This window comes from Pinus tabuliformis, chromosome X, assembly GCF_031772625.1.
Source record: "Pinus tabuliformis cultivar Carrire ecotype Pingquan chromosome X, CPIR1, whole genome shotgun sequence".
Lineage (NCBI taxonomy): Eukaryota > Viridiplantae > Streptophyta > Pinopsida > Pinales > Pinaceae > Pinus > Pinus tabuliformis.
In genome coordinates, this window is record NC_142308.1 from 566541 (window position 1) to 584748 (window position 18208).

The 18208-nt window shown below is 39.6% G+C and overlaps 1 protein-coding gene across 4 annotated transcripts in view; it reads right to left on the minus strand.

The window, feature by feature from the left end:
* The window catches only part of LOC149137965 (putative inactive purple acid phosphatase 27), a 357459-nt gene that overhangs the window by 284908 nt on the left and 54343 nt on the right, over positions 1–18208 (minus strand). For all 4 annotated transcript variants that reach the window (XM_089453021.1, XM_089453020.1, XM_089453018.1 and 1 more), the window contains exons 3-5: positions 5732–5823; positions 5336–5408; positions 5072–5194 (exon numbers count right to left, since the gene is read on the minus strand). In XM_089453021.1, coding sequence (XP_089309147.1) covers positions 5072–5194; positions 5336–5408; positions 5732–5823 — 288 coding nt within the window. The remainder of the gene's footprint in view (positions 1–5071; positions 5195–5335; positions 5409–5731; positions 5824–18208) is intronic.

The window sequence follows — 18208 nt, forward strand, 5'->3', positions numbered from 1 at the left end:
CAACCCTCATTCCCTTCTCGAATCTCCATAGCTTATCTGCCTGCCAGCAGCCTCACGCTATCTCATTTTTCTTTCCCTTCCTCACTGCTCCCTGCTTCCCTGCCTTCCTTTCCCCTTATCTCTCTGCTGCCCTCATCTCCTTTTCATTGTTTTTCCCTCACCTTCTCGGCTTTTCCTCCATTTCACTGCCATCTCCTCCTTGCAACCTCTTTTCACTACCTCTTTCGCAGCTGCTTGTAGCAACTTCCCAAGGCTTCAAAACAACCTTTCAATTTGCTCACCAATGCTCACAAATTCTTGCAGTCAATGACATAGAATTCAAAGTATTTCCTGAGTTATATTTGGCATCAAATCTGAAGGTGGGTGATTAAATTCATGATTTTCAAGCCTTAAGGCTCTCTCTGGTGCGTGTTTTCTGATCCTTACCTCATTCTTCAGTCAAATAAATTTACATAATATTGGCACTAAAACACACCTAAAATTTATATTTCACTGAAAAATTCTTAGATAACTTGGGCATTTGCTTAACTAAATTTCATCACAATTTCTAGTTGACTGTCATAAAGATTTTCAGAGGACTGATATATTTATTTGCAGTAGACTTTCTCTCATATCCTAGAAAACTATTCTCTAAAAATTAAGAGTTTTAATATCATTGTGGAAGTAACTGTCATAAGAATCTAGAAGGGTGATCTTCTTGATTGCAGTAAGCATTTTCCTGCTGTCATAAAATCTTTTTTGCTACTTTTTTTTATCACTGAAACATATTGGCTGCCATAGATTAAATTCTGAAATTTCAAGTGATTTGAGTTCATAACACAATTCAGAATTTGTTTGACATATTTGGCTTACTTTGGCATTTTAATTTTACTGCCGTCATTAGAGAATTTGCTGCTGTCTAAAATCTAATCTCTGAAAATAATTGCTTTTAGATGACTGTTTGCATAAGTTCGGGTCAACAAAGTTTTGGTATAATTATTAGCATTAAAATCAAATTTAAACTCCCATTATTTTCTGAGTTTTGAATCACATACACACAGGGTCATTGTCTAAAGGAAATTCATTTCACACACTTGGAGCAAATAAGTCTAATATTCTAAATTGCCCAAAGATTTTTGGTGAATGGTAAATATTTTGAAATCTATTGAGCTAAATAGCATTGAAAAGGCTTGCATTTGATTTGGATCTAATTGAAAACTTGGGCTATTTGAATATCTCTTGGATAACTAGTTTCAGAATTTTCAAGTAATTGCCATTAAGATTGAATAAGCATTCTATTGTGGATTGATGGAAAATTGTGCATTTCAATCATCTTTGATATCTTGTTAGCACTTGATTAAATTGGCACCTATCTTGTGGTTAAGGTCATCCTCTAAGCATTGTGAAATCTTGAGCATCTCTTTTGTTTCATCAATATTGTGGTCTTGGAAAATTGATTTTGAAATATTTTGAACTACATTATCTCATTGAAGTACTTGCATTGCATATTGGTCTTGATCTATTTTCCCTTGCAGCATTACTTATCTTGTGGCCTGAAGAATATTTCATCATTAAGCAAGTTCTTTAATTTATTTGAGCATTTTATCTAGGCATTGGTCTCTTATGGTTTTATCTTAAGTGTCATATTATTCTGAGTAGCTTACCTTCTAATCTTTTCCTAGCTACTTAGAAAAGTGATTGCTCTGCCTCAGTTCTCCTAGAACTTGTTGTTCCAACAAATTTCCCCTTTCCATCTACCCTTAGGGACTACTCCCCTTGACTTAGCTAGGAGAGAGTCTAAACGGAGTGAGTAGGGATCAAAGTGACAGCCCCTACTCTGAGTGTTGCGCCTTAGGTGTACACTTTGGGCGACAACAAAGGACGTTATATTCTCCATGTGTCATGTACTAGGCCAGGACTAACAGTCATAAGTCTAGTGAAGGCACTGGTAGGGAGAATGGAGGATGGGATAAGCATCTAGGACCTATACTCCTTGATGATTGGGAATCCAAGATAGGAGTAGTCCCGAGGATTGATACTCTTTGAGGATAGGGCAGGGTATCCAAGATAAGAGTAGTCGAAGAGGACCAATATTCTTTAAGGATTGGGAATCCAAGATAAGAATAGTCATGTAAGGACATACTTGGTGAACATCTGGATGGGGTATGTGCCTTGAGAGGCGGTAATGGTGGTGTCCAAATGTATGCCTCCTAGCATTGTGCTCTAATCTAATGGAGAGTTAGAGCTTGTCTGTCAAGGCCTTGCTATTTTGTAATTGGCAATGTTGGTTATGATGTTGATGCTTGATGATGCTTATCAATCTGAACTCTTCTTATGAGAATATTTCAATTTGAGAATATCCTTGTAACCCATTGTGTAGTTATGAATACCTCCCTAGTTAAGAGGGAGTGTTTAAAAGTGTAACTAGGTCCAACCTTCATAATAATCAGTGTACTTTATCAATATGTATTTCATGTAAAATCAAAAAGAAGAAAAAGAAATCTTTATTATAATTATTTTTATTTTCTAGTGAAAGCATGTTCTTCATGCTTCTAAGATTTATTATGAGTCAAAGAGTCAAAGTCCCATTTGGACTTCTTGTAAGAAAAAGGGAAAAATATTTTTTGTCCTCCACAAGACCAAGTCGGCCTGCCCAAGGGACATGACCCTTCGCATAAGAGAACAACTATATATTGGCACCTGTTCTCCTTCATTTTGGCAAGCAAGTTCATTGAAGTTCTATAGCAAGATATGCGAATTTTTTGTGGAAAGATATGCGAGTTTTCTGTGGCATAAGAATCTGGAAAAGATGCAATTTTTTTGTGACATATGACCTAAAAAGGATGCAAGTTCCTGAGGCTAGATTTTTGTGATAATAATGTTAGCTATTGAAACTATTTTTTAGATGATATGGGAGCTAAAGCAGGACTGTAATGACTATATTATGCGAGCTACAAGAGGACTATAAGGTCTGTGAAATACGAGCTACAAGAAGGACGAGTATCTCTATGGGACATGGCATCTAAAAGACAAGTTTGTGATAGATGAAAATGATCATATCGAAGATAAAACATGACAGAAAATGGAGGGCTGACTTGGGGCACTTGTGGAGTCCTTGGTCTTGGTCTTGGATGTCTCACTTTTATCTGATTCTATAAGAAGAGAAGTTGGTTGGGTTTTCCCCCTTGTGGGGTTTTTCCCTGGCTTGGAGCCTATATCTTGTGTTTATTGTCTTTTGTGATCTTCATGTTTATGTTTTTGATAATTGTTTGATGAAAAGAACATAATAAAAGTAATAAGAAGCCAACAAACATTCACAAGCAATTATCACGAAAGAGAAATCTACCTAATATACAAACATATTGATTTCTCAACATTTCCTATATTGGAAATAACTAGGTGTGAGTGTTCCCTTTTTCTCTAGTTCCTATGTGTTTTATTCATGGATAAAATCTGAATACATCTTTTAAATAGAAGCTGTTTTGGGGCTTTCTTCATTAGTGAAACCATCCTCGAAGTCATTGGCTTGAAGGTACATCCTCTAGGGAGTCATTCCTTGTTAAATTTCTGCATTTATTTTCAGCCATCTGAGGACTGCTACAGCATGTTTTTGCAGCCCCGGTTGTCCTAATAATATTATTAGATCAGCCCTTGAAGAGGCCCATTTCACTCCATTGCCCAATCTAGAAATAAAGGCACTATTCCTCCCCTTTCAACCACCCAAAAACTTACAAAAATTCAATCTTTTATTTCTGTTCTTCCAATCTGCAAAGTAATAGGAGAAAATACATCATTTCATATTGTTCATCAAGTCTGATAAAACCACAATTTTCCATCTTGTATGCAAATCTGTGATTTTGAGCACCATATTTGACCCTAAATTTGCTAATTAGCCTAAAAATCATTGTTGTTTTGTACTCGTTAAGAGGGCTAAATGTTATAAGTACAAATATGGAATCTTACACACTACAACCAAACCCTAAGCCCAGATTTACCCCAAGTCCTTTGACCACTCTTTTCACCAATACCTTGTTGGACTTGGATTGCCTCAAGATTCCCCCCCTTGAGCTAATGGAGAGCTAGCCTAAAAAGAGAGAGGAGCTACCATGGTGACAGTGAGTAGCTTATCTAAGTCACCCTTGGGGTCTCACATGTATGGTTGAGACTTCTACATTAAGTAAGAGCCTAGGAGTTATCACCATTCTACCTTAGGGAAGCCCCCTTTGTGCTGGAGGAGAGCCAGCTTAAAGTGAGAGAGGGAGTTACTGAGGTAATAGTGGGTAGCACCTCTAAGTTTCCCTTGGGTTTTCACTTTGTGCTTGGGACTCTTACACTAGGTCCAGGGAGGACCAAAGTCTCTCAATATTGCTTTGGCAAATATTCAAGTGATGGAAAACAAAGAATTGCTTTTACCTAGTGTATTGCTCCTTGGGAAAAGTTAAGGAAATAAAGAGATCTTTTAGATACCTTTTGTTCATCTGAGGATCCTTATCATAGATGGAACCACACCATGAAAAGAAGAAGAGATTATTTAAGGATTGAATTTTTTGAATCAAGTGAAAATTCTAAGCCATGGATCTCCTGCTGAAAATGTTATATAAGAGTTTGAGAGGTAACACAAGCTACTAGTAACTACTTATTATTTGCATGTGCCATGTTGAGATGCTTTTAAACTAAGTTCCCTAATGGTCATTTCACACTAAGAATATGAATCAACAACTGAACTTTAGTCAAGCACATGGCAAGTTAGATGAATGCAAAGAACAAAAAATTTATTTCAAAGACATCATTTTCAGGTGACTCCCTATCATTTGTAAATCCTTTTGATGTTGGACAAAGTTTAAATTAAGAAAAAGGTTGTGCATGCTAAATTTCATTTCTCATCTCTAGACTAGGATTGGGAAGAACATAACAAAACATGAGGTTGAGTGATGGATGATGCTTTTGTTCAGGTTGTAAGCACAAGAAATAGTAATTCGGAATGTTAGGAATTACAATTTTATAGCACCTGAAGAATTTGCATTAGTGAAAAACAAGCTAAATAGACCTTTCTACCAATTCCAAAAGCGAGGATTTGAACAGAATAACTTACATTAGAAAGTCCACCCGTAAACAATGCAAAGGCAAAGTCAGCCCGCTGATTGATCAATTGAAGCTTCAAAGATCCATTTCCTATCCGAACATAGTTGTGTGCTGAAAAATTTGCATATTGGAACTGCAGACCAAAGAATGATGCACAACTTTCATAAGATGTTCCTAATGCAGAAAGTAATTCCCTCATCTGATTTCCATCTAATGCTTGTATGTCCTCCATATTCCCTATAAAATATAATTTTCCTGAAAACATGCCTGTTACCTTTATTGGTGCGGTGCATAAGTACGGAACCTGATCTCTCTCTGGTCCACTTTCTGGTGAACATACAGAGCCACTGAAACATATTTCCAGATATGCTTCTTAATTTGTATTTTGACATCTGCTTAGTTTAATGACTTCAATATATGCTATCAGTTAAAGCTAAATGTCAGTCAACCAAAATGGCAACCTTACTAGCAAATGCCACTGATTAAGTTCATCTAATGTTACCATTATTTGAATCACCGTCAAAACTGACAACTGACAAAAAAAAGGATTGAAGATCATAATAGATGATTGGGGAAAAGAAATAAACCGATATCCATCTAGGAATTTATAAAATTTTGCTTATAATTTACATGGGTTTTAAACCTGGAAGATAGAACAAAGAATTATTACTTGAATTTTGCTGGAGAGAAAACTCCAATCCAATCACTTTCTGATGGAGAAAGGTGGTTGAATTTTACAGTCACCCACTCAACTGTTTCACCCTGCAGATTCATGGTGCAATTAGAGAGAGGAAAAGCACGGAAGTTTGCAAAATATGTTCTGTCAAAAGCTACCCAAATAGTGGTTAGTCATCTTGAAGAATATAATTATTATTCAGGTATCATAGAATCTCTTATATCCACGTTCAAGCAGAAAGTATAAAGAAATAAAAGAAATTAGACGTTCTAGCAAGAAAAGGTAACCTATTTGGAATATATATTTTCTGAAAAATATAACGCTTTTAACAAAGAGTGAGAAGAAACCCCTAAAACCTTACCGCTTATTCAATATGCTATTTATCTTGTTAGCTTTTGGGTTTTTCCAAAATTGTTTACACCATGCTAGGGGTGGCTTCATGGGATGTGGGGTGCATGGTGAAACCTTAGCCCCTTGGTTGTATCTTAGGCCTTTTGTTGATGACATTTGGAGAGCTTTCTATAGGTGATTGCTTGATTTGGACTTGGTGCTAGAAGTGGCACACTTCTTGAGGAGTTGGTTATCTTATGTGGCATTGTTATCTTCTACATGGCATGCATATTGGGAAGATGGTTACTTTCATGGGAGGTAGACCTACCTTGAAGGATGAGCGCTAGGCACTAGGAGGAAGGGCGCTTCGACCTTGGAGCATTGGTACCACATGGCACACCTTAGGAGGATGAGCACTTGACTTGAAGACACTTGGATTGAGGACACATTACTTGGGGTTGGTTGTGGACCCAGGACACATGTTAAAGAGAAGTGTTGGAGCATGGATGCTTGTCTTCAAGAGCAAGGGGCCTTCGATGAGGAGCACTTGAGACATGGAGTTCATGTTTGGAGAGCACACAACGGTCTCTTAATATGAATACTTTGGAGAGAGAGCACTTCACTTGGAGACCTTATCTTGTGGATTAGATTAAGTCACATGTGGACTTAGAGTCTAGACCACCTTTTCTATTGTCGGCCTCCCTCACTTATTCTATATAAATGGACGAGAGAGTCATTGATTACGATAGAGTAGTCACTAAATAAGTATATCTTGGTGATTAACTCGTGTCTTTGTATTTGGGTTGAATCATTGATGCAAGGGAGGAAGGCACTAGGGTATGTGAGAGATAAATCCTTGTGAAGACATTATGTCCATGTAAGAGAAGTGTTACCTCTCGAACTCTCACTTATACGTTTAGAAGTGGGAAACCCAAGGGCAACTTAGAAGGGCTACCTATTGTCACCTTGTAACTCCTCTCACTTTAGGTTGGCTCTCCTCCAACGCAAGGGGGGGCTTTCCTAAGGTAGGATTACTAAGCTATTACAAGAAGGCTCGAGGTGATTGGGAAGAGTTAGATTTAGCAACATGTATACAATGTAGCGAAGTAGCATAGGGTGATGGGGAACTAGGAGTATTGCTTATCCAGTGTTGGGCAAACTAGAGTGAAGAAACATTAATATGAGAGGACTATTTTATGGATGCTTAAGACAAATAGAGTTGTTACAAGCCACAATAAGCCATAACTTGTTGTTCAATGATGAACAAAGGCATGCCGAGGGCCCTAAAAGTGCCATTCTCAAACCATGTCATGAAGGGGTGTCCTATAATGAAGCATTAATCCAACAACAACACATAGTAATATGATGGATGCAAGATAAAACATTCAGAAACAAAACAACAAAGGAGAATTAGGGGGAAGGAACCCTCACATTAAACCCTTCCAATGTGGTAAATATACCCCTCTCTAGTCCCATCAAAGCAAGCTCTTTGCAAATAATTTCTAGATTTCACCAACAATAATCAGAAATGAAAACAAGCTTCACATACGATAAGAAAGAACCCTTGCGATTCTCATTAAGCCTTCAAAAAATATTTAGCTAAGCTCGAAGAGGAGAGACATGTCACAAATCCAGCCATGACTACAAATGGAGAGAGCTACTTTTTAAATAGAGTTCCAGCACCATCTCCTTATAATAAAATATGATTTGTTTTACTAGATTTGCTAATCTCTCCAATAAAAACAATAAAATACATTAACAGCTTCTAGGTCCATTTCTTTTTCAAAGGGATAAGATAAAATATCTAATCTCTTAACTTCCTCAACAACATCCACACTAAAATAGAAATAAGTGGTTCTTTAGATCCACTATTTACTCAAAATACATTTGAGCATTCAACAATTGCTTCTGCCCACCGGAAACTCTCTCTGTCAATCCTACTCCCTGCTGCTACAAATCTGAGACAAAATCAAACTTTTCCTCCACCCTAGATTTGGAAATCGAATTTCTGCCTCTCTACTACGTGCACTGCCTGGCTAGCCTGCGCAAATCTAGAAACTGGTGTTTCAAATCTCCCTTTGAAACTACACAATCTTGCTTCCTTCGCTTTTGAGCCTCTAATCTGATCTTCAATGCTCTGATACCATGTGAAAAATCCTTGAACTGCAGCAACTGGATATTATTCTCCTAACTTAATAGTTTATTTGTCTTCTGTAATTATTATTACGGTAAATAGCGAATAATTCACACTGCAATTCACAATAAAATTATGTTGCAGAAATATAAACTCGAACTAAGAAATAGATGCACACACACAATAAAATTAACACTGTTGTTTTTGGACAATGGTCCCCGGAAAAACCCCGAAGGGAAAACCAATGCAACAGAAGAGGGTTTTATTATTATGCAGCAATTTGAGAGAATAATTATAACTGGTTGCCAAACTAGCAAACCTCCAGTAATATACTGGCAAAATATACTAGAGACACCCTTGTTTCCTCTACAACTGGTTTGGCCTCTCTTTGGCCAACTCGCACCCCTATCTAGAATTCGTACTCCCTCCAGAAATGTGCATTGTTGGTTAGAATAATTTCGAATAGCGCTGGAACTGCCTCCTATTAGGACATCTAGCCTCCCTCTACCTCGGGAATGAATTCGCTCTGCCTCCCGAACACTAATCCAGCCTCCAGTAACTAAAACGAACATCTTCCAGCTACTTGACTTGGGGTTTCTAGCTAACTCGCACTACACAAATCGGCCTCTTCTGCAGACAATTCGGCCTCCTCTTCTCCTACCTCCTAGTGATCCAAAATGGATCTAACATAGACTTCTAAGTCTATGAATTTTCCTCACAGAGGAAAAATGAAAGTCAAAGGATGCTCTTGGGAATAGTCTCATTGCGTAGATCTTTTCAATCTAAATCTACTGCAAGCTGAATGGACTAAAATGGACTCCGGACGAAGGAATTATTGCAAAAAGAAGATTGCCCATTATCCTTAGAAAAGGGGGCAAATCCTTATAAAAATGGACTTAAAGGCTCATTGAAGGAAATCGCATCAGAAGAGTTCAAAGGGAGGACTTAAGCAAAGGCAGAAGGACTCCCCGATTGCGATCTCCGATATATCGCATCGGAGGAAAGCCTTCATGCGATATCAGAACCCCGGGCAGAGCGATATGCGATATGCGATTAAAGCGATGAGTTGATCAGCGATTGCGATGGGTGACTTGCGATTGCGATGATTGGATCGGCAGATCAGCATCGGCGATATATATCGGGTTGGCACAGCCATTGGAAAGTTGTATAGACCCCCAGGCCGTTGCGATAGCGATATGCGATGCGTCGATATCGGCGATCGACGATCGGGATCGCAACCATATAAAGGGTCGTTGACATATGCGAAACGCGATTGCGATTAGTGATCAGGTCACAGACCCGATGAGGTTTATGAACGCGATTGAATAATATTTGAAATCCGGATTTGCAGATTTTCTATGTATTTCCCGTGTATTGATGTTTTTGACCTCCTGCCTGTGTGATTGCGATTTGCGATGACAGGATGGACCCGACGGGTTTATAGATGCAATTGAAGGCCATTTGAAGTCCGGGCTTAAGGCCCATGATGTGTTTTGCCTGTGTATTCCATTATTTGGCTATTTTCGGAATGTAGGCAGAAGAACGGCCGACTGTGTCATTCCCATTGGAAACAGTCCATCGCACCTGTGCCACGCTATAAGCGGGCGTTTCTGTAACAGGAATGCGTTATGAAGCACGCAGAGCCAGAGGGCCAGACGCAGAGCCACAGAGCCAGAGAGCCAGAGGGCCGGACGCAGAGCCACAGAGGAATGATTCCTCATGATGAGAGACAGAGGAAAGGCTGGGGGAGCCGCAGAGTCGGAGGATTCCTCAAAAGCCAGAGAGTATGACTCTCACAGGGGGGGCTCACAAACATGTAGCAGCAGAGAAGTAAGTCTCCCTTCAGGAGTTTTCCCTTCAGGGAGCTCACAACTGAGCCAGGAGCCGAGAGCCGAGAGCCAGAGCCAGAGCCAAAGCCGAGAGCCAGAGCCAGAGCCAGAGCCAAGAGCCAAAGCCAGAGCCAGAGCCGAGAGCCAGAGCCAAAGCCAAGAGCCAAAGCCAGAGCCAGAGCCAGAGCCGAGAGCCAGAGCCAGAGCCAAAGCCAACAGCCAGAGCCAAGAGCCGAGAGCTAGAGAGCCAAACAGCCAAGGATAAAAATGGTATTCTAAGCCCATTGGTTCAGTCGTAACCTATTGGAGTTGAGTGTGGAACTTGTAAAAGAATTTAGCCATAATCCCAAAGAGTCTAATCGAGTTGATTAGAGCTCAAGGAGACGTAGCCCAAGAGGTTTGGGTGAACTCCATATTACATTGTTGTCTTTTGTGTTTGCTTATTTGCTGCATTATTTACTGTTGCATGTATTTAAATATCAGCATAAGCAAAGAACACAAAGCACATAAACAGTCTAAAAACAAACATAAGCATACACCTCTTTCAAGCACTTTTAATTCCGCAAATTATCAATCATAAGCATAGATCTTGGAAATTGTTTAAACTTTGGAGTGGGAGAGGTTCTTGTAAGCTGACAAGAAGCCTTAGGTCCCCATTTCAGATCAGGTGGTATCGGAGCATCAAGTTGATTAACCCCACCTTCAAAGAAGGTGATATCGGAGTTAAGTTATACCAGAGCAGGTTGTATCATGATGCAAGTGGTATCAGATCAGAATGCTTGATTGACAGAGCAATCTATATGCTTGTTTGACTTGAAAGGTGTTTAAACAGTCAAGGATTGATTGTTTGATTATTTGTAAACTGACTGTTGTTTGAGTTTGCAAAGGTTCAGGGAAAGCTGCTGTTAGCTAAGTCCAGGAGAGGACAAGAAGGAAGAAGGGCTGAAGGCATTCTTCTTATCCCAAAGGACCTCAGAGCAATCCTTGAAGCACAAGAGGTTTGTTGCAAAAGGTTGCTTGAATAAGCTCTTTGTTAATCTTGTTAGAAGTTCTTTTGTTCATTTTGATAATGACTACTTCTACAAGTGAGTCCTCAAATCCTTCCTTCATCACAAGATTCTTTGATGAAGACATGAAGCAAGACTTGTTCATCATGATGGATATGGTGAGAGAAATGAGTGTTGGACTTCGAGAGCAGTTGAATTCCATGAAGGAAGAGAAGCAGTTGCTTTCTAACAAATTGCAGGAAGTGGAAGGACAACTTCATATTGCAAATATGAACCTAGAAAGGATGCATGAGTTGGAGACACAGCTCTTTGTTGCCAAAGAAGCCTTAGTCAAGTATCAGCTTGAAGAAGAGGTAAATAATTCCAGTTTGTCTTCAATTTCCTCTAAGAATGTTTATATTGGTTCTTTTGAAAAACATACCAGAGGCGTAGGTTCCAAGTTAATGTCCAAGATGGGCTATGAAGGAAAAGGATTGGGCAAACATGCACAGGGTATTGTTGAGCCAATAATGGTTGAGGAAAGGCCTAAGTATTTGGGTCTTGGCTATGGACAATCTTATGGAGAAAGTTCCAAAGCTGCCATGAAGACAATTGAAACAGTTCCAAGAAGGAGTTTCATTTCAAGTCTTCTACCTCAAGAGTGTAAAGATTGTATTCATGGGGAATGCCATAGCTTCAAACATCACTTTTAGGAAGAAGGTGTTCATAAGCATACACTTGAACTAGAGAGTTGTGGAAACTCTGAAAGCCTTGAAGAGATTGATGGTGTTCCAAAGGGAGCCACTTCTCCATTTGATTCACCTCCTCATGAAGGTAAAAGAGGTGAAAGAGAAAGGTATAAATCTGGTTCTAATCATATTCCTTTTGATTATGTTAAGCATGATAAATTTCCATATAAGCATTGGAAAAGCATTGCATGTTCCTTTTGTGGTTTGGATAACCATAATGTTTCTAGCTGTTGGAAGAAGATGGCCACATGCAGGAAACTTTGGAAGGAAAAGAAGCAAGAAGCCAAAGGTCCATTGGACAAGGCAAATCACGCTGTTGAGGAGATGCATATGTGTTGCACTTTGAATCCAACAATGCTTCCACGAAACTTGAAGAAGGTGGAAAGAGAAAATGGCAGGAATGGAAAGAAAGATTCCATGATTGATGTGTTTCAGGATGATTCACATGTTGATGCTGATGTGCAGACAAAGGTAGCACCTTTGAAATGGATTGGTAAGAAATGGTTAGAGTTCTTATCCAATTAAGGTTGCATGTCTTTTGAAAATGCATCAAATCAATAGAATGCATTTCTTTGTTAATGGAATGCAAGTTGCAGGTTTTTACCAAGAAGGTGAATGGAAAAGTTGAGTAGGAGACTCACTTTATTGCTGCAACGTTATATTCATTTCAGCTTCGAAAGTACAGTGTGCTTAAGCGAAAGTTGAAGGATGAAATGCATGCATAAGCATGATATGCATGAACACAGGGATGTTGATGATTTCCTTGTATTTGAACATGTATGTGTGATTAACTTGAAGGGTTGATTACTTTGTTTTTAAACATGCATGTAATATTGACTTGGGAAAAGTTGATTTGGTCTCCAAGATGGAGATAATGATGAAGTGTTTCATCTTTGAAAAAGAATCCTAAAGTTTTTTTCTACATGCTTGACTTGAAGGGTCAATTGTTTTAAAGGCATGTTTTGTTGGCTTCTTATCTAGTCAATCATTTGTATGCAGATGTAAAGACATGGAGGTGTTCACAAGATGTGAAATCTGTTCCTTTTGATGAAGCAAGAGTTTAATTCATCCAGTTGTTGTCTGTAATTCTGTTGTTGTTGACAGTATGTCAAACAAGTACAAATGAAAATTTTGTGAAGCAGATGTAACTTCACATTGGTTTGAGCCACCTTGGATCAATGATCAAGGCAGAGAAATTCAAACTACTTTTTGTGACCTTCTCAGCAGGAGTTCTGCAGGAAGTCAAGGAGGAAGAAAGTTCTTCCCAGGAGGACAAGCACATCTAGGAAGGAAGTGTTCAGAGGCTTTGGTTCAGAGGCACTATGCAAGGCAAGTGTATGGAGGCTGAAAGAAGAGGGTGAGGTACTCTCATTTACTGTTCAGATCAGTATATCAGTCTTTTGGAGTCCAAAAGCTTTTTAGTGGGAAGGCGTGATCCAAAATGGATCTAACATAGACTTCTAAGTCTATGAATTTTCCTCACAGAGGAAAAATGAAAGTCAAAGGATGCTCTTGGGAATAGTCTCATTGCGTAGATCTTTTCAATCTGAATCTACTGCAATTTGAATGGACTAAAATGGACTCCGGACGAAGGAGTTATTGCAAAAAGAAGATTGCCCATTATCCTTAGAAAAGGAGGCAAATCCTTATAAAAATGGACTTAAAGGCTCATTGAAGGAAATCGCATCGGAAGAGTTCAAAGGGAGGACTTAAGCAAAGGCGGAAGGACTCCCCGATTGCGATCTCCGATATATCGCATCGGAGGAAAGCCTTCATGCGATATCGGAACCCCAAGCAGAGCGATATGCGATATGCGATTAAAGCGATGAGCCGATCAGCGATTGCGATGGGTGACTTGCGATTGCGATGATCGGATCGGCGGATCGGCATCGACGATATATATCGGGTCAGCACAGCCATTGGAAAGTTGTATAGACCCCCGGGCCGTCGTGATAGCAATATGCGATCCGCCAACGATCGACAATTGGGATCGCAACCATATAAAGGGTCGTTGACATATGCGAGACACGATTGCAATTAGCGATCAGGGCACAGACCCGATGAGGTTTATGAACGCGATTGAATAATATTTGAAATCCGGATTTGTGGATTTTCTATGTATTTCCCGTGTATTGATGTTTTTGACCTCCCGCCTATGCGATTGCGATTTGCAATGACAGGACGGACCCGACGGGTTTATAGATGCGATTGAAGGCCATTTGAAGTCCGGGCGTAAGGCCCATGGTGTGTTTTGCCTATGTATTCTGTGATTTAGCTATTTTCGGAATGTAGGCAGAAGAACGGCCGACTATGTCATTCCCATTGGAAACAATCCATTGCACCTATGCCACGCTATAAGCGGGCATTTCTATAACAGGAATGCATTATGAAGCACGCAGAGCCATATTGCCAGAGAGCCAAAGGGCCAAACGCAGAGCCACAGATGAATGATTCCTCATGATGAGAGATAGAGGAACGATTGGGGGAGCCGTAGAGCCGGAGGATTCCTCAAAAGCCAGAGAGTATGACTCTCACAGGGGGGCTCACAAACATGTAGCAGCAGAGAAATAAGTCTCTGTTCAGGAGTTTTCCCTTCAGGGAGCTCACAGCTGAGCAAGGAGCCGAGAGCCGAGAGCCAGAGCCAAAGCCAGAGCCAGAGCCAGAGCCGAGAGCCACAGCCACAACCACAGCCAAGAGCCAGAGCCAAAGCCAAAGCCCAGAGCCAAAGCCAGAGCCAGAGCTAGAGCCAAGAGCCAGAGCCGAGAGCCAGAGCCAAGAGCCGAGAGCCAGAGAGCCAAACGGCCAAGGATAAAAATGGTATTCTAAGCCCATTAGTTCAGTCGTAACCTATTGGAGTTGAGTGTGAAACTTGTAAAAGAATTCAGCCATAATCAGGAGTTTTCCCTTCAGGGAGCTCACAGCTGAGCAAGGAGCCGAGAGCCGAGAGCCAGAGCCAGAGCCAGAGCCAAGAGCCAGAGCTAGAGCCAAAGCCCAGAGCCAGAGCCAGAGCCAGAGCCAAGAGCCAGAGCCGAGAGCCAGAGCCAGAGCCAAGAGCCGAGAGCCAGAGATCTAAACGGCCAAGGATAAAAATGGTATTCTAAGCCCATTGGTTCAGTCATAACCTATTGGAGTTGAGTGTGAAACTTGTAAAAGAATTCAGCCATAATCCCAAAGAGTCTAATTGAGTTGATTAGAGCTCAAGGAGACGTAGCCCAAGAGGTTTGGGTGAACTCCATATTACATTGTTGTCTTTTGTGTTTTCTTATTTGCTGCATTATTTACTGTTGCATGTATTTAAATATCAGCATAAGCAAAGAACACAAAGCACATAAATAGTCTAAAAACAAACATAAGCATACACCTCTTTCAAGCACTTTTAATTCCACAAATTATCAATCATAAGCATAGATCTTGGAAATTGTTTAAGCTTTGGAGTGGGAGAGGTTCTTGTAAGCTGACAAGAAGCCTTTAGGTCTCCATTTCAGATCACCTGGACACTAGAAAACTGAGTTAAATCTCCTCTAGATCTTTGCTCCCAAATCCCTGTTGCTCCCTCTCTCCAATGCTCTTCCTTGGCTCAAACTGTGCCCTCACTGAATACTATGAACTGGGTAATTCGAACTGCCTTGCTCATAAATTGTAAACTTTGTCTTCTCCAAGCCCCTTCAACTTGCTCTTATAATCTCTCACTAGAGCATCAACAGCCAAGATCTAATCATGATGATGCCTCGAATCATTTTAGACTCTGTCAAAACATTTTTTCTGGAAGTCTCTAGAGAAAAATCGATTTCCTCAATTAATATCCATTAATTAATCAATTTTCCTAAGTTAGACTCAGGAACTTTTTAATTATTGATCAATTAATTTAATTGAGGGGTTTCTAAGTGTTTTCTCTCGAAACCTTTCTTAGATTTTGGAGATCTCGTGTTCCTTAGCCTCTTTGACACCTTAGAGACTAGAACACCTATCCGATGTGTTGAGAAATCAATGCTAGTAGTTTGTCTTTCTTGATAATTACTTGTTAATTATGTTGGCTTCTTTTACTTCTTTTTTATATTATTTTTCATCAAGCAATTACCAAATTTTGTGTGTATGAAGATCACAAAAACACAAGACACAAAATGTAGGCACTCTGCCAGGGCAAAACCCCTATCTAGGGGAAAACCCAGTAAACAATTCTTCCTTCAATAGTTTCTCAAGATAATCTAAGACTCTTGACGTCGACAAAGACTTCCTCCACACCAAGTCAGCCCTCAATCCTTCTTGCAAATGATAACCCTTCAATAGCAACTTCAACCTAGCAACATCAACTTGTAGTAGTAGCTTCAACCCAGCGACCTGGTAGCAGCAGCAGCAGCTTCGACTAGACAAAGAAAAACTTCAATCTCCCTAGGTACTCCTCCTGAGTGAGAGATAGATGGCCCAAAATTTCAATCTTGATGACTTCTTCTTACCTCCAAAATTTCGCACTTTTTTACAGCCCCTTTCCAGCTCTTCTTCAACTTCGCATTTCCCAGCTTTCAGCTTCATGATATCGAACTATGAGAGAGAGAGTGAATTGCTCCAAATGAATTCGAATTGCCTTGTATATATAGCCTTCCAGTGAGGTCAAATTACCCTTCTTGAGTCTGACTTGATCTTCTTGAGGCCGACTTGGTGTGGAGGAGACTAAATTCATTTTTGATTCAAAAATAATACTTTTTACATTCTTCGAAAGCCCAAGAAGGGTCTCTTTTAATGTACAATGTCTCTAATGACTCAAAATAAATCCTAGAAGTCCTCAATGGGGACTTTGACCTAAAACATGATGACCCAAGCATGAAACCCATGCTTTAACAAGTCATAATAATAATAATAATAAAATCATTTTTTTCATAAGTACATTTTATTATGACTCAAATACAATTATGAAGACCGAACCTAGTTACATGTTTCAACACTCCCTCTTAACTAGGGAGGTATTCATCATAAATTAGTACAAGGAAAATATCCAACAATGTGAACTATGAAGAGTTTAGGCACCGCAATGCCATGGACTAGATTCCTTACCAGGGCAATCTATCCAAGGTCTCTCAACAATTTAGGCATCGCAATGCCACGGACTAGATTCTTGACCAAGGCAATCTATCCGAGTGGGACTAAGATGGACTAAAGCTTTCAGCCTCTCTAGGTACCGTCAGGCTTACTTGCTAACCACCAAACCAGGGATCTAGGTGTGTATCCGAGGTCAGAACTCTATGACCAATGCCACCCTCCCTACTTTGAAATCTAGACATCAACACATAGTGCCGACCTAATGTCCTCCCATGCAATGCTTCACTCACAAAGCCTCAACAAATTCGATTTTTATAATCATTAGCAAATCCATCCCGATCAAATAGATCGGTAACAACAAATCTCTCTCAATCAAACTGATCGATAACAAAAACATGTTATCAAAACTTTCGAGAGATTTACCTGTACAAACACAACCCCAATCAATAACAATCTTTCAAATGTACATAAGTAAACACAAACCTCTGAGGTCTTTCAGACATCTTGATGTTGCTTCTCAACTTTTCACAGTAGGACTTAGAGCTTTCCAAATGAATCTTGACAGAAGATTCCTCAACCATACAGCTTCCTTCCCTACTTTACATGCAACAACATATTCTACAACCGGATCCTACTTTCCTTCTTTCAGCAGCACCTCAAAATGCATTCTCCAATTTCTTCTTTCAAGGTAACCATCATGACTATAATATGCCCTCCCTCTTAACTAGGGACTTATTTCCATGAAGACAAGAGTGATGTGTCCTTCTCTCACTCATGGCCTTCACTAAGACTTATGGTTGTTAGTCCTGGTCTAGTGCATGACACATGAAGTAGAGAACCATATCCATCACTCCCTCTTAACTAGGGAGGATCTAATCATTCCTATACAAGGAATATACACAAGGTCCCTCTTAACCTAGGAAGATCAACTTCTTTTCTATATCAAATGAACATCTTCACCATCTTGAAGATTATGTACCTGCAAAGCTTTAGATAGAAAGTACAACCAAATCTATAGAAGCATGAAGTTAACCTCATCAAAATCATACAATAATGGAAGCATTAGACTTTATAAACATAATCAGCAAGAGACTTTACTTCTATACTTCAATTTATTGCCCAGGTTTTGTTACAAACCCTAAATCACATCAACAACTCAAGATATCAATCTCATTATATCTAGGGCTTCAATATTTCTTTCAAAGATATGACAAACTCTTTTATAACATATAGCAAACCCTAGAGACCAGTATAACAATGCATCTAACAACTTTCAAAATTCATATGTTAGACTTCCTACTAGGATTTCATACAAACCCTAGATTTCATACATGAGATTCAACAATCAAAACCAATCACAGCTCAATCAACAACATGACTAGCTTCTACTAGGGTTTGATGTAAACCCT